Below are 13,338 nucleotides of genomic sequence, written 5' to 3' on the forward strand. Positions count from 1 at the left end.
ATTCCATCCTAATTGGCTAACATTGGCTTTCAAAGTTTGCAGGATTGGCCCGTTTTGAACAAAAAATCTTTCACAGACTTTCGTACTAGGCTGAGGAATATATCCCACCCTTTTCACATTGGCCTGTTATAGCGCCACCAGGAGTGCCACAACCTGACAGGTGGATTTTTGCTAAACACAGTTTTGGAACAAAATGCCTCAAATCATCCAATTGTCATCCAAGGCGTAAGAAGAAATGGCACCCATTTCTCATAATTATTTCTTTAACTTTAAATAGGCTACAGATGGGTAAATTTAAAATTTGAAACTGTTAGGACAGCAAAACTAAGATTGGCAATTTGTATGTGCCACTCCTGTCAAATTGCAAGCATCTGACTGTGGTGAAATGACTGGCAAAGACTCATCCCCAATGGAACCGCTGCAGATGATTATGTCACCTTGCAGGGTTACAGTGAGTTTGACAAACAAGCAGAGTGCTGTTTCCCCAGAACGCCTGCGTTTAATTTACAATTCATAAGTGTTTGCACGTAGTATTCTCCTCTAGAGAAATTTAGAAGTAAAACAAAAGCCTGGTGATTGTTTTTGTTTCTCAATTAATTCTGCTGTCATAAATAATAACAGTAATAATTACAACAATGCACTTCATTATTCATGCACTTTTCATTAAACGCCTACCTCACACTGCTACAAGAAAAAGACAATTATAATACTGGCAAAACACAACAGGAAACAATATGAATACCATGACTTGTGGAGCCTGAAGGAAACGGAAGCATTAAGTCTTCAAATGTTTTCGTAGGAACATAAGTTCAATCTCCAGAACATCCTGTGTGGCCATCTGTGCATCTGTCCTTGAACATGACCCTGAACTGCCTACAGGGGTGCAGCACCTGCCTCCATGTGAACATCAGATACATGGGTGTCACGCTATATGTGTTCTTGTGGCATACAAATCGTACTCACCATGTCATGGCCTTTAGTCCCTCTCTTAAGCACTAAGGTCCCTAACATAATATGCCAATAGCCACATATAGTGGGTTTAGAACCTTCCACTATCCGTAAATGTTATCTTACGGCCACACTACCCACTATACATTATTCACCTCACCTCACGGAACTCTCCACCGGACAGACCCCCCCCCCCCCCCCCGTAATGCTGTACCTGGTATCTCTCTGTATTATAATGCCCAAAGAAGCAGGGAGCCTTTTCTAATTGAACTCCAATGAAGAAGGCCAACATGACTGCCGGCTCTGTTCTTGTTAAGAGTCAGAACCAAATGGCCACGGAGCAGAGCAGCTGGAGGAGTTCCCTCTTTGCCTGGGCTGTCTGTGACCACAGACGCAGCGAGGCCCGGTGCCAAAATAGCCCATGGGCACAATTAGCCAACAAAAGCTCCCGCCTCCTCTCTCTTTATTCCTTCTCCTCTTCGTCACTTCTCCCCTTTATCCCTCTTCTATCCCCTTCTTCCCCGCTGATGCGGGCCCAGCCCTCCGAGAATGCTTGGCTTGTAGATCTTACTACAAACGCAGCGAGGGGCACCTTTTAATCGCTGGCATACCTCTGGCCTGTTTTCTCCCTGCAGACTCTGCTGCCTCACCTCCTGTAAATTCCAGGGCTGTCCCCCCTGGGGGCTTTCAGGCATCTGCTCTGCATATACCTGCAGCCCAGTAACCTGCATTATATCACTCTCCCTGGGGAGGGTTGGCTAGCTCATAGAAATGAAATGAAATGAAACTAGAAAAAGTGCCCTTCTGGGCACAGGTCTCCACCAGGAGGATAGGACTGTGTGAAAATGTTTGGCAAAATGTTTAGGATTAATATAAACATGTTTTTGAGGCATTTTGTTCCAAAAATGTGTTTTGCAAAAATCAACCTGTTGGTGGCGCTATAACAGGCCAATGTGAAAAGGGTGGGATATATTCCTCAGCCTAGTAAGAAAATGTGTGAAAGATTTCACGTAAATTGCATGCTGCGTTCATGATTTGAGGCTTTTGTTCAAAACGGGGCAATCTTGCAAACTGTGAAAGCTAATTATAGCCAATTAGGATGGAATATGAAATATCGGACAGATCCGACTTGAGCACATGACCATATAGAGATAGTGTGTAACGATTTGTGAGATTTTTGGACAGAATCTGGAGGAGTAATATAAAAAAATGTGTTTTACAAAAGTCGGCCTCCTGGTGGCGCTATAAAAGGCAGATGCGGAAAATGTGTGCAAAGTGTGGCATCGACCGGGTTAACGGTGCCGGAGATTAGCTGGTAACGGACGGACGGAAGGACACACACACGGACACACGGACGGACACACACACGGACGGAGTGCAAAACATACTCTCTCCCCATGCCTTCGGCCTGGTGGAGACAATGGGGTATCTGGGCTAAGCTCAAGAACTTGTTTCCAGCCAGGCCCTGCTCATAGAACATTTCATCGTAGTGGTTCAATGCCTTGTTCAAGGGCACTTCAGCGGTGGTAATTTTAACGTGTCGGACAGCTGATTCGAACTGGCGACCTTCCGGTATCAAGACCGCTCCGCAATCCGTTCGGCCACCGCTGCCACCAAGACTGTGCTAGCTCATAGATTGAGGCCTATATTTACTTTTTGGCTATAAAACAGTTACCAAATATGTCAACATGGAAACAACAAAAATAGTTTTAATAACTTTCATTACAAGAATAATTTCTACAAGAAAGTTGTCCCAAGACGGCTGCTATGCAGCTGCAGCGTTTACATTTAACTTTTTTTCCGTCAAGTTCGTCAGTCTCATCTTTGTGCAGTTTTGCCTTTCGCCCTTCACCTTTTCTGACACTAGCATCAAACTCTCGCAAAATGTTATTGAAACCTTTGAAGACATCTTCATGACACCATTGTCTGAAGATTTACAGTACACCTCCTGTCATCAAAGCATTTGACTGTCTGTTTCATTTCGCTCCATTTAGTATTTAATTGATTTCATCATTCTGTATGTCGTCATTTTAAAGCCCTAACCACACCAAAGGGTCACCATACAACTCCTTGGGTCCAAACGGTTGCAAGGAGTTACGCTAAAATCGTCTCGACCCTTTGGTGTGGTTTGGGCCATTGAATTCCATGCGTTGAATCACTAGGGTCAACGTGGGTCAACGTGCAACAAGTCATATCACACCGCAGGGACAACGCTAAAACCGTCTTGACCCTTTGGTGTGGTTAGGGCTTAAGGATGTGCTTCTATATAGTGTGTGAAGTAATTTTTGTATGGTGGAATAGACCTACCTATGTGTTAACAAATTAGAGAGAAAGAAGAAAGAATCCCAGAACTGTTTCAAACAAGGGATAAGGCCAAGAAACCTTAGTATGACTGTGGTGATCATAGTTATGCCTCCACTGTGAATGAAGTTAACCTAATATGTTCTGTTGTGTGAATTCCTAGCCAACATTTTTCATGCAAACTAAATCAAGGAAAAATAACTAAAGACAAAAGGGTGACATTCATGCACTCTTACTTACTGGCACAAGCAATCCAACATCTAACTGTAAATATAAACAAAAAATACTTCTAATAAAAACTACAGTATTAAATAACATATTCAACTCCTTTGAACACTGTTTCAGAGACATTGCGAATAAGAATGAGGCGCGGGCAATCGCTTGACCTACTCCTGGCAGAGAAGAGGTTCCGTGTCAGGATATTCCTGCACGGGTACGATTACGATTGCCGTATCGATTAATTGAACACACCCCTACCACCCTGATACTCGATCAAATGGAGAGCTTAGTTGATGTCACCTTGCTTGTGGGTTTCGACACAGATATTATACTGCTCTGAGTGACAGAGATATCATGTACATACAGTAGTGACAGGTGGCGATGAAAGGACTGACTTAAAATGGGAAGTGTACTGTAGAGGAAGCCCAGCTCACAGCGGTGCATGGCGTAGGTTGGTTTGGTACATGAAAGTGCCCACATAATGATGAGAGGTCTATACGTCTTTGTGCACTATGCAGATGTTTCCCTCAGGTATGTACCCATCTATGATGAAAGGACTGACTCAAAATGAGATCTCTGCTCACAGAAGTCCAAAGTGTAAGGTGGTGTGTATGAACTGTGCATATGCAGTGCATGTTCAACATGTATACTCATTTTACATAGTTACACAGAAAACAGGGTAATTCCATATGTTTGACATTAAACAAAAGAGACTCACGTTCATGCACATGCATGGGATCTAGGTCAGTGTGTGTAGAAGTAGCTGCATGCGATTTAACCTGCGGCTGCATGCTAAACTCACTATTATGTAGTAGTGCGCCAAAGCAAACTCTAACCTGTTTTGCATGTCAGTTTTTAGTTTACTGAAAGGAGTGTACTATTTGGCCTACATGACTCATGATTGAAGACATGGTTTGCCCTCAAGCTCGGCCTACAGTGCAACACGCCAACAATACATCATTCACTAATATTAGCTATTGGCTAATGTTAGCTTGCCAACCTGTATACAATAGCTACATTTGGACAAGCTCCAAAGTGTCATCTGTTTGGGCTTGTTTGGGCCCTACTGTATGTAGTTGTGTCTCAGATGCTAGTATATTCGGACATTCTTTTTTTTATTTATGTATAGTACTGTATGTGCACTGCTCTGTGTTTGTGTTGAAACAGTTAATCAAACAAATTGATTTAATACATTATAAAAATGTATGATTGATTTGAATAAAAATTGTTTTTAGAGAAAATATCTCAGGTTTATTTTTATTTATTTTTAAATAGCGATATAGACAATATTATGTTATCAGCTACTTTCACTATTTTTGAGCGACACCTTTGCGCAAACTGTAAATAGAAATATATACCCTATTGGCCTGAATATTTTTTTTCAATGGAAATATCCTAAAAAACAGGGTAGTATTATAATCGGGGATGTTTTCGTGTTAATTCATTGATACATAGGCTATAAAATAAAAAAACATTACTTTAAAAAAATATTCGATGAATTGATATGTATAGGAAATAATAATAATGAGGAAATAATCAATAGTTGCAGCCCCACTCTGACACTGGTCGTGAGGCCAATGAAGATGCACACCTCTATCCTGAAGAATCGTCTTTCTGTTGACATTTCGAGAGAACAATGACAATACACCAAGTGGGTGTACTGTTAATTAGGTGCTTTGCCATTTCTCCTTTGATAAAGCCTGAGGGTTTAGAGTTCAGAGTTGGTACAAGCACTACACTGTATAGCTGTTAACTCACTGACAGTGGAAGGACAATGCAGGATCCAACTCGCATGCAAAAATGGGCCACATTTCTATAGCTTTGCTTAGGCTGTTGGCTATATATATGTGATGAGGTGTGCATGTGCAAGTGTGTGAGAGAGAGTGAGTGAGTGATACCGGTCTAGCCTGCTCTGACTTCCCGTTGGTTAGTAATGAGCTTTCCTTTTAACAACCGGTCTCATAGCTAGGTTTAAGCTGGGTGTTCTCTTCTGGTGTTCATTCTTCTTTCTGTAAGATATAGACCTAATGTCTGCACCCTACAGTTATTACAGTTTAATCCTGTGTTTCTAACATATTGCTGTTCGTAGAACACATAACAACAAAAAATAGACGACTCCAATATATATATTATATAAAAGATCTCATGACAAAATGGATAATCTTAAACCCAGTGTGTGCATTTCATTATCTCGAAATAGTCCACGGGAGGAAGAAAGTTTAGAGAGTCTGTTTGAAAGTATGGTCGCTGAGTGTGTGTTGAGAAGAACTGGTGCTCATCACTTATTGAGGGCAAATACATGAGCTTTGGGGCAGGATATTTGATTCAGGAAGGATCCCGCTGCATAAATCATGGTGTCTGTGGTCATGTTCTGTTGCCAAAACCTGTGTCTGGCAAGCATGAAATGAGGATAAACTAGAAACGTGTGCTCCTCGGAGCACTGGTCTCCGCCAAGCCGGGTTGCCCTACAGTACCCACAGCCTGCAAACTTGGAATGGGATCTGAAATATCAAACTTGATCCCATGACCCCAGAGGTGTACTGGTTTGTTTTACAAAAATAAGCCTCCTTGGCTCCAGCTTTATAACAAGCTGATGTGAAAAAACATGGTGGAGACAACAACGTTTTGCATCTACGTTTTGCACTCTTGTGATCAAATCTCTCTCTCTCTCTCTCTCTCTCTCTCTCTCTCTCTCTCTCTCTCTCTCACTCACTCACTCACTCACTCACTCACTCACACAACTACACGCATGCGCGCGCACACACACACACACACACACACACACACACACACACACACACACACACACACACACACACACACACACACAGGACCATATACTTTCCTATTAATCATTCACCTGTCCTTTTTGTATGCACATCCTTCAGTTACAGTATTAACTGTCCTGACTTGATGCATAGTTCTTCATGCAAGTGAGACGCTCTGTGTCAATAGCATCTGTTCTTGTGCTTCCCAACCACTTCCTCCGCTCACTGGCGCACATGTAGGTACCTCTACGTGATGAGGAAGTGTGGTCGTGGCTCACGTGCATCTAGAGGTTCTATAATTGAAACCGTTTGTCATAGAGGTATATTTTCTCATGCCTTTGCAATAGTGTCACCAAGACTGATTACTGAACTTTAACTATCTGACTGAAGTGATTGTGTGGCTTCATACCAGACAGTTCTTCCTCCTACAGCTGCTATTAATATAAGCCTGTCAAGGCGTGCAAATCTGAAGCATCCTTAATCTGTTGAATGTCACGTGTTGGACACAACCCTTCATAGCAAACAATGGCTTGGATAAACAAGCTAATAACAATGGTCCAATATGTCATATATGCCTCTATATACAGTATATAAACATTACAGTACAATTTAGTAAAGGTTAGTAAACTAACATTTACATAGAGTTTTAATTCATCCAGGTAAACTTGTTAATTGTCTACAGTATCTTAACCCATTTTGGGCGGGAACACCTTTTGGTGTTTTAAACATTGTTATAATTTAGCTATTGAAAAATAGCAGATCTACAAGCTCATAGCGCGCCACCGAGTGGCGCGCCATGAACTTGTAGGTCTGCTATTTTTGAAAAATCGTTAAAATGTGCCTCAAATCTTTCAGAAAATTGTCATGATTTAGAAAACTTTTTTTTTTAAATGTTGAGGTCAGGCCTGAATGGGTTAAGAATGTCTAGGCCAAGAATTGGTCATGATAACTACAGTAATGTTACACATTTATATTCCACATCCCCTTCCAGTCTAGTACCTTGATCTCTTTATGTGTCCTGTGTTACCCAACAGCTCAACAAGACATAGAGTCAGAGAGGCTTGACATCTGCAGTCAACCAGAGGGGACAGCTCACCACATCAATAAAAGACCTGCAGGCTAGTGCAGCTGCAGTGAACACAAACACCTGTCGTTCAGCTGATTTGATTCAGAACTATACTGAGCTTTCAAAGATGCTCTCCAATGGCCGTAACCTGCATTTATTGGCGTCAAAGTTGACCAAGCACGGATTCTTTTACAGAAACGTCCTGCATCACGTTCATACAGTCACACTTAATATTCTACCAACATCTTGCAATAGTGAAGCTCTAATGCTCTCTGCTTTGCCCAAGTGTAGCTTGATAGTAGTTGTCAAAGACTATGACTTTCTCATTGATTTTACCATATTTTCCCAGAAAGGCATCTCTCAACTCCAGTCTACAACTAGCCAGGCTCCAGCCCTGAGCCATGGCCATTACAAAAATCACACTTGTGTGAAGTGAGGGGCGCTCTTATCATCATCATCATACACCATCACATTCCGTGCTCAGCCAATTGGTGATTTGCCATCAGCACCGTCACTCGATGACGTCAAACAACAACCATAGCTTCCCCCACTGTAGTAACTTGCGACCGTATCGATCTGGCTATTAACCTACTAATCTACTGGGTGGACGCTGAGCCAACCGCAGACTGCCGAGCCATTTGTAGTGTGACACACGCTGGATTCACATCCTGTTTGGGCCATCTTAGATGCTAAATAAATAGTGTCAATGCTAGCGAGCTAAAATGAAGCCATCCTTGCTCTAGAAAGCGCCAATGTTCCCTCTAGATCACCGGATAATCAGCAAAGACCTCCGAACATCGCTCGTTTTATCCAAACCATGGAGAGCTCCGTAGATTTCGAGTTATTCAGCTTTTTAGTCGGCCTGTATAAAGGGAGGTGAACGGCAGCGCTGAAGGAAAGGCCAAGCCAAAAAATAAAGAAAAAGAAAAAGAAATCAGCGATCCGGTTTGATATCAATAATAAAGCTTATCAGACGGAACGTTACGCCAATAGCAGTTGCCGGTTGGATTCCAACTGGCGGAACGTTCCGTCAGGAGCAGTTCATTTGTTAAATAGCCCTCTTTACAGAAACGACAGGTTTTAGAAACATCATCATCCGACATATTGTACTGTGTTTGTTTACATGCTAGTAGTGTTTGGTTAGCAACTGGATTAGCCACAATGATTGACAACGTCATCTGCATTGCTACTATTTTGATTGGTTGGTGTGAACCAATCGGCGAAGACTGCTGCCTTGGCAACGCCCATCCCAGAAACTGCTGCCGTGGGAAGGGCTTTCAGTCTGAATAATGAAGTGAAAAACTACTCTGTTCTGTTTTTATATGTAGATTACAGCAGAGGTTGCTGCCACCAAGAAAACAAAGAATGTGATGGAGAACTTGAGCTGGAAGTGAAATGACTGACAATGAATGAGCTTCACCACAGTCCACTCAGCCACTGGCATCCCTCTGACACTGTCACAAATCCACTCGTGGGACAGAGCTAGCTGAAGCTCTGCTAGCTCTGTGATTCAAATTCCACAATGTTAACACATTTGCTTACTTTGGTTAACATTTAGAGCTATTTCAATAAGACAATTCACTGCAAGAACACACTCGGCAGTATAGAATACCAGTTCTGTGGTGAACGTCGGAGGCTCTATCATTATATGTGCAGATTAAGCAGTCTAATTGCATGGAGAATAAAGTCCCTGGTCCTTTTACTCTGGAGTTTTACTCTTGAGAGTAGAAGACGTGCTTAAGATGCACATACAAACTTCCATCTCAGCAAGGGGGCACGGTGGCACAGTCGGTAGTGCTGTCGCCTCACAGCTAGAAGGTCCATACCTGAGGCGGGGTTGGCAAAAGGGCCTTTCTGTGTGGAGTTTGCATGTTCTCCCCGTGTCCCCTAGGGTAGGTAGGGTACCCTCACAAAAAACGTGCAGTAATCCTGGTCTCTAAACTACCTCCCCCTGGCCAGCCGGGGCGCCTGATGGAGGGGAAAGGAACTGGTTGGAATAACGTGTTCCTTCCACGTGCTATGTCCAACCAGGGAAATTCCCCCTGTCAGGTGTAAAGGAGCAACTTGGACACTCATGCATGAAGGAAGCATGAGTTCAATTCCGTTGTTCTAGGTTGGTGGAGGGTGTGTAGAGCCCAGGATCACATTAGATAATTGACACAGGAGTGAAAAATGGGTTACAAAATTGTGGGATAAAAAAAAAGTAAATATGCTGCACATCATGTGGCACATGACATATCTTTACAGAATGTTTATCAGATGAACTGTGTGTGTGTGTGTGTGTGTGTGTGTGTGTGTGTGTGTGTGTGTGTGTGTGTGTGTGTGTGTGTGTGTGTGTGTGTGTGTGTGTGTGTGTGTGTGTGTGTACATGTGCGTGCATGTGTGTGTGAGAGAGGGACTGAATTTTCTTGGCAGTTGAAATATGAAATTCTGTGTTTTAGAAAAGGCATTGATGATCACTTTTTTGCCTGGCAAAACATTTATGGAGAGAAGGATAAAAGAGGAATAGGATGTTTGAATAAGTTGTGTGCATGCGTGCGTGCGTGCGTGCGTGCGTGCGTGCGTGAGTGCGTGCGTGCGTGCGTGCGTGCGTGTACATATTTCAGTCAGCCTATCTGAATGTGTCTCTGCCTGCCCTTCGGTAATCGCTGTGTGCATTCGTGCAGGCCGTGGGGATTTTTATTTTTTTAGCAGTCATGTCAGGGAAATATCCAGCAGGCATGTGGCTGATGTTGGGGTCTAGTATGAATATGTGAACACATCATCTTAATGCCTGAGAAAAGCCTGACTTAAGGAAACAACAAAAAAGCGTCATCCTCTTCTGCCCTCCATCTGCCCTTCAACACAGCCTGCAATGTCCCTCTACCCTGTTCTGTTCTATATCTCCCTATGTCGTATCTCGCTATCCACATGCTGTACACATCCACAGTGTCGCATGACGCACACGTTTCCCTCTGCTGTCGCCAGCCCCAGCAGTAGACACACTGCAAACTGAATTCAGTTTTTATTTGATAACGGTTCCCATATGGGTTTTTGCCGTTGCCATATGTTGTCACACTGATGTTAAACATGATGGAATTTTATATTCTGTTTGTGTGTGTTAAACTTCTCCTATGTATGCTATGTATTCTGTTGCATTTTACTGTGTGCGTGCCGTGCGTGCATAGGTACGTGCGTGGCGTGCGTGCGTGCGTGCGTGCGTGCGTGCGTGCGTGCGTGCGTGCGTGCGTGCATGCATGCGCATCTATGCACAATTTGTGCTTCTTTGAAGAGTCTCCCTGGAAATTGAGACATTCAGCATTTTAATAGCATCCACTTACTCAAAATGAGTCCTGTGGTGAAAGTAAAACACATTACTGTGTTGACTATCAGCCAAGTGAAGCTTATTAAAATATATACAGTATATATTTCAGAAGCCACACAGTTCAAGTTGTCTATTACTGTTTGCCAGTCTGTGTAATTATGCCCATATATGGAGATCCCTGACATCAGTACAAACAGTCTCCCTTATGGCTCGTACACACTGCACGATATTTGTTCCGATTATGCTGTCGGGGACCATTTTTGGCGCTCGCCGACAAAACTCCCGATCTGACGCAAGATCGGTCTTTGATCGCCGAGGTTTTGCTCGCTGTGTGTGAAAGGCTCTGCGAGAAGATATAGCGCCGATAAAAAGCGCTCGCCGATGCCTTCCCGACCGTTTCTGAATATCTAGCAGCTTTGATATTTGGCTCTCTCGCCAACTGGACATCCTACAGTATGAACTGGGTTGTGACCGCACACCGAGAAGGCCATATTACAGCCAATGAGAGCACAGGACAGCTGTACTCACTGACAGTGACTGTCTGTCGACTGTATCAATAGATGATCAGAATAGATGATAATATATATAACCTTTATTCCTTGGGTCCCTGTGTCGTACATATTGGTAGCTATATTAGCCCAATGTTGCTGTCTATAAAACCAACGCATTTCACTTGAATAATGTTGATAAAACTGCAGCCGCGCACATACGGAGAGAGACAGAGTTATTTAATGAAAATCAAGATTTAACGTCCTGTCTCACTGTAGCGCGTAGGCTACACGCTAAACGCTAAACATTTCGCCCTGTGTAGCCTCACTATTCCTGTTTGTGGCGTGCACGCAGAGAGAGAGAGAGAAAGAGAGGGAGAGAGGCGCATCCGCGTCCTGTGTGACTGTGTCGTTCTCGCGCTTGTATCACGGCATCCAGCACGTGCGTGAGATGTCAAAATGAATTGGTGATGTAGCCTATATGTATCGGGTCTGGATCGCATCTTGGTGAACTCTTGCAGTGTGTGATGCCAAGTCGGCGATCAATTGTTTAGTGTGAAAGCCACACAGATATAATGACAGTCGGTTTTAAATTAAAAAAAGACTCCTGTCCTGTAGTGTGAAATACATAACGATTTGATGACTCGCCGACAACTTTAAAACTCCTACAGTGTGTAGGGGCCATTAGCCAACCGTTTCTGTTTAGGTAGGTGTAAGGTAGGTAATGATTAAGAAAGGGAGGTAGAGCTAGATGGAGAGGAACCGACCTATTTCACACACTCAATGACCTCTGTACCAACAATCAGACTTTTTCTGCTCAAATATGGAAATATTAACAATCCGATCTCACCCAAACATGGTGGAATAACATGGATTGGATTCTGTACATACAATACTAGAAAAACGAAAAAACCCAAATCCCTACATATTACGCTGAAATCCTCCTCATTAACTAGGTCATCCAGGACATGTTCAGAATAGCGTATGGTGGTTTAACTTTTATACCTATAGATATTGTTCCTGAGCTGAAGAATCAAAGTCACAGAGGCTATATAATAATTCCATGTGTCCCATCATGCATAATAGAATACAGCCAAAGGACATTTCTCATTAGTATTTCAAGATATCCTACCCCCAGTATATGGATTGTTCCATATAATATATAATCAGAAAAACACATGAAGGGCTATACTCTAGGTATGAATGATATTGTTGTATTTTTTTGAGTTTTATTGTATATATTCATATGTATCAGTCAGCGTGAGACTTACACAAATGGAATCCTCAACACAATAACCATTTTCTAACTAAAGGTCTTTAGAAGAGTAATAATCAAAATAGCACCTGAAATATTTTGCTCTTCACTTGGATGTCAGGAATAATTTTGTAAGAACATGCCTGCATCAGAATTTGATCTATATACTAAATAGGCTCTAAGCCTAATGATCTCCACCTATCTATCTCACAGATGTAAAAGACTGTTAATTTGCATTTGTGAAAATAATATCTTCATGAACTTGTGCGCCCTCAAAATTGCGTTTTTTCAAACTCTGTCCTATTAATTGTGTTATTCACTATGCCTAGAGACTCACCTACTCTCCTCCTGTTCTCCACAGAGGCGCCTCCCTCTGGGATGTCAAAGAATGGATACTTCTTCCAAGAAATGGGTGAGTGCGAGTTTCAAAGAAGGATACATAATTTGCGTATTCATTAATTAATTAATTAATTAATTCATTCATTCATTCATTCATTCATTCATTCATTCACACATTGCACGTACACATACAGCTCAGGTCATCTCCCTGTCCATCAGGCTCACAGATGCCATTCCATACTATTTGTTAAATATTTGGCACCAATACCAGTGCTGGTGCATTTTTTTATGACAATGTAATCATGATACTGCTTGATTGATGGCTGCTACAGTCTGAGTGCAAGGTCATAGAACAGCCCCTTAGAGCTTGTGAATGATTCGGTCCTTGCTTGCTCAAGGACTCTTGAATGAACGATTGAATGAATTTATTTGGTTATAAAAGGTAAAAGCACATCACCTCATCCATAGCATACAGACACAATGTCACCAAAAACACAACATAACGCCCAAAAGATAGTTGATAAATACATGCAAGGAACCAACCAGATTAATTGGAAGTGCAAGTTTCGGGTTCAACTCACCCGTTACTGTTCAGGTTGGATTTAAAATTTCAATCATGTATTATAAATGAAGAAAAAAAAAGATTATTG

General features: G+C 42.3%; 1 protein-coding gene across 2 annotated transcripts in view; it reads left to right on the forward strand.

The window, feature by feature from the left end:
- Positions 1 to 13,338, forward strand: part of slc4a11 (solute carrier family 4 member 11) — a 179,683-nt gene that overhangs the window by 65,821 nt on the left and 100,524 nt on the right. For both annotated transcript variants that reach the window (XM_079528367.1, XM_079528368.1), the window contains exon 2: positions 12,711 to 12,761. In XM_079528367.1, coding sequence (XP_079384493.1) covers positions 12,711 to 12,761 — 51 coding nt within the window. The remainder of the gene's footprint in view (positions 1 to 12,710; positions 12,762 to 13,338) is intronic.

This window comes from Electrona antarctica (genome assembly GCF_951216825.1).
Source record: "Electrona antarctica genome assembly, chromosome: 18".
Classification (NCBI taxonomy): Eukaryota; Metazoa; Chordata; class Actinopteri; order Myctophiformes; family Myctophidae; genus Electrona; species Electrona antarctica.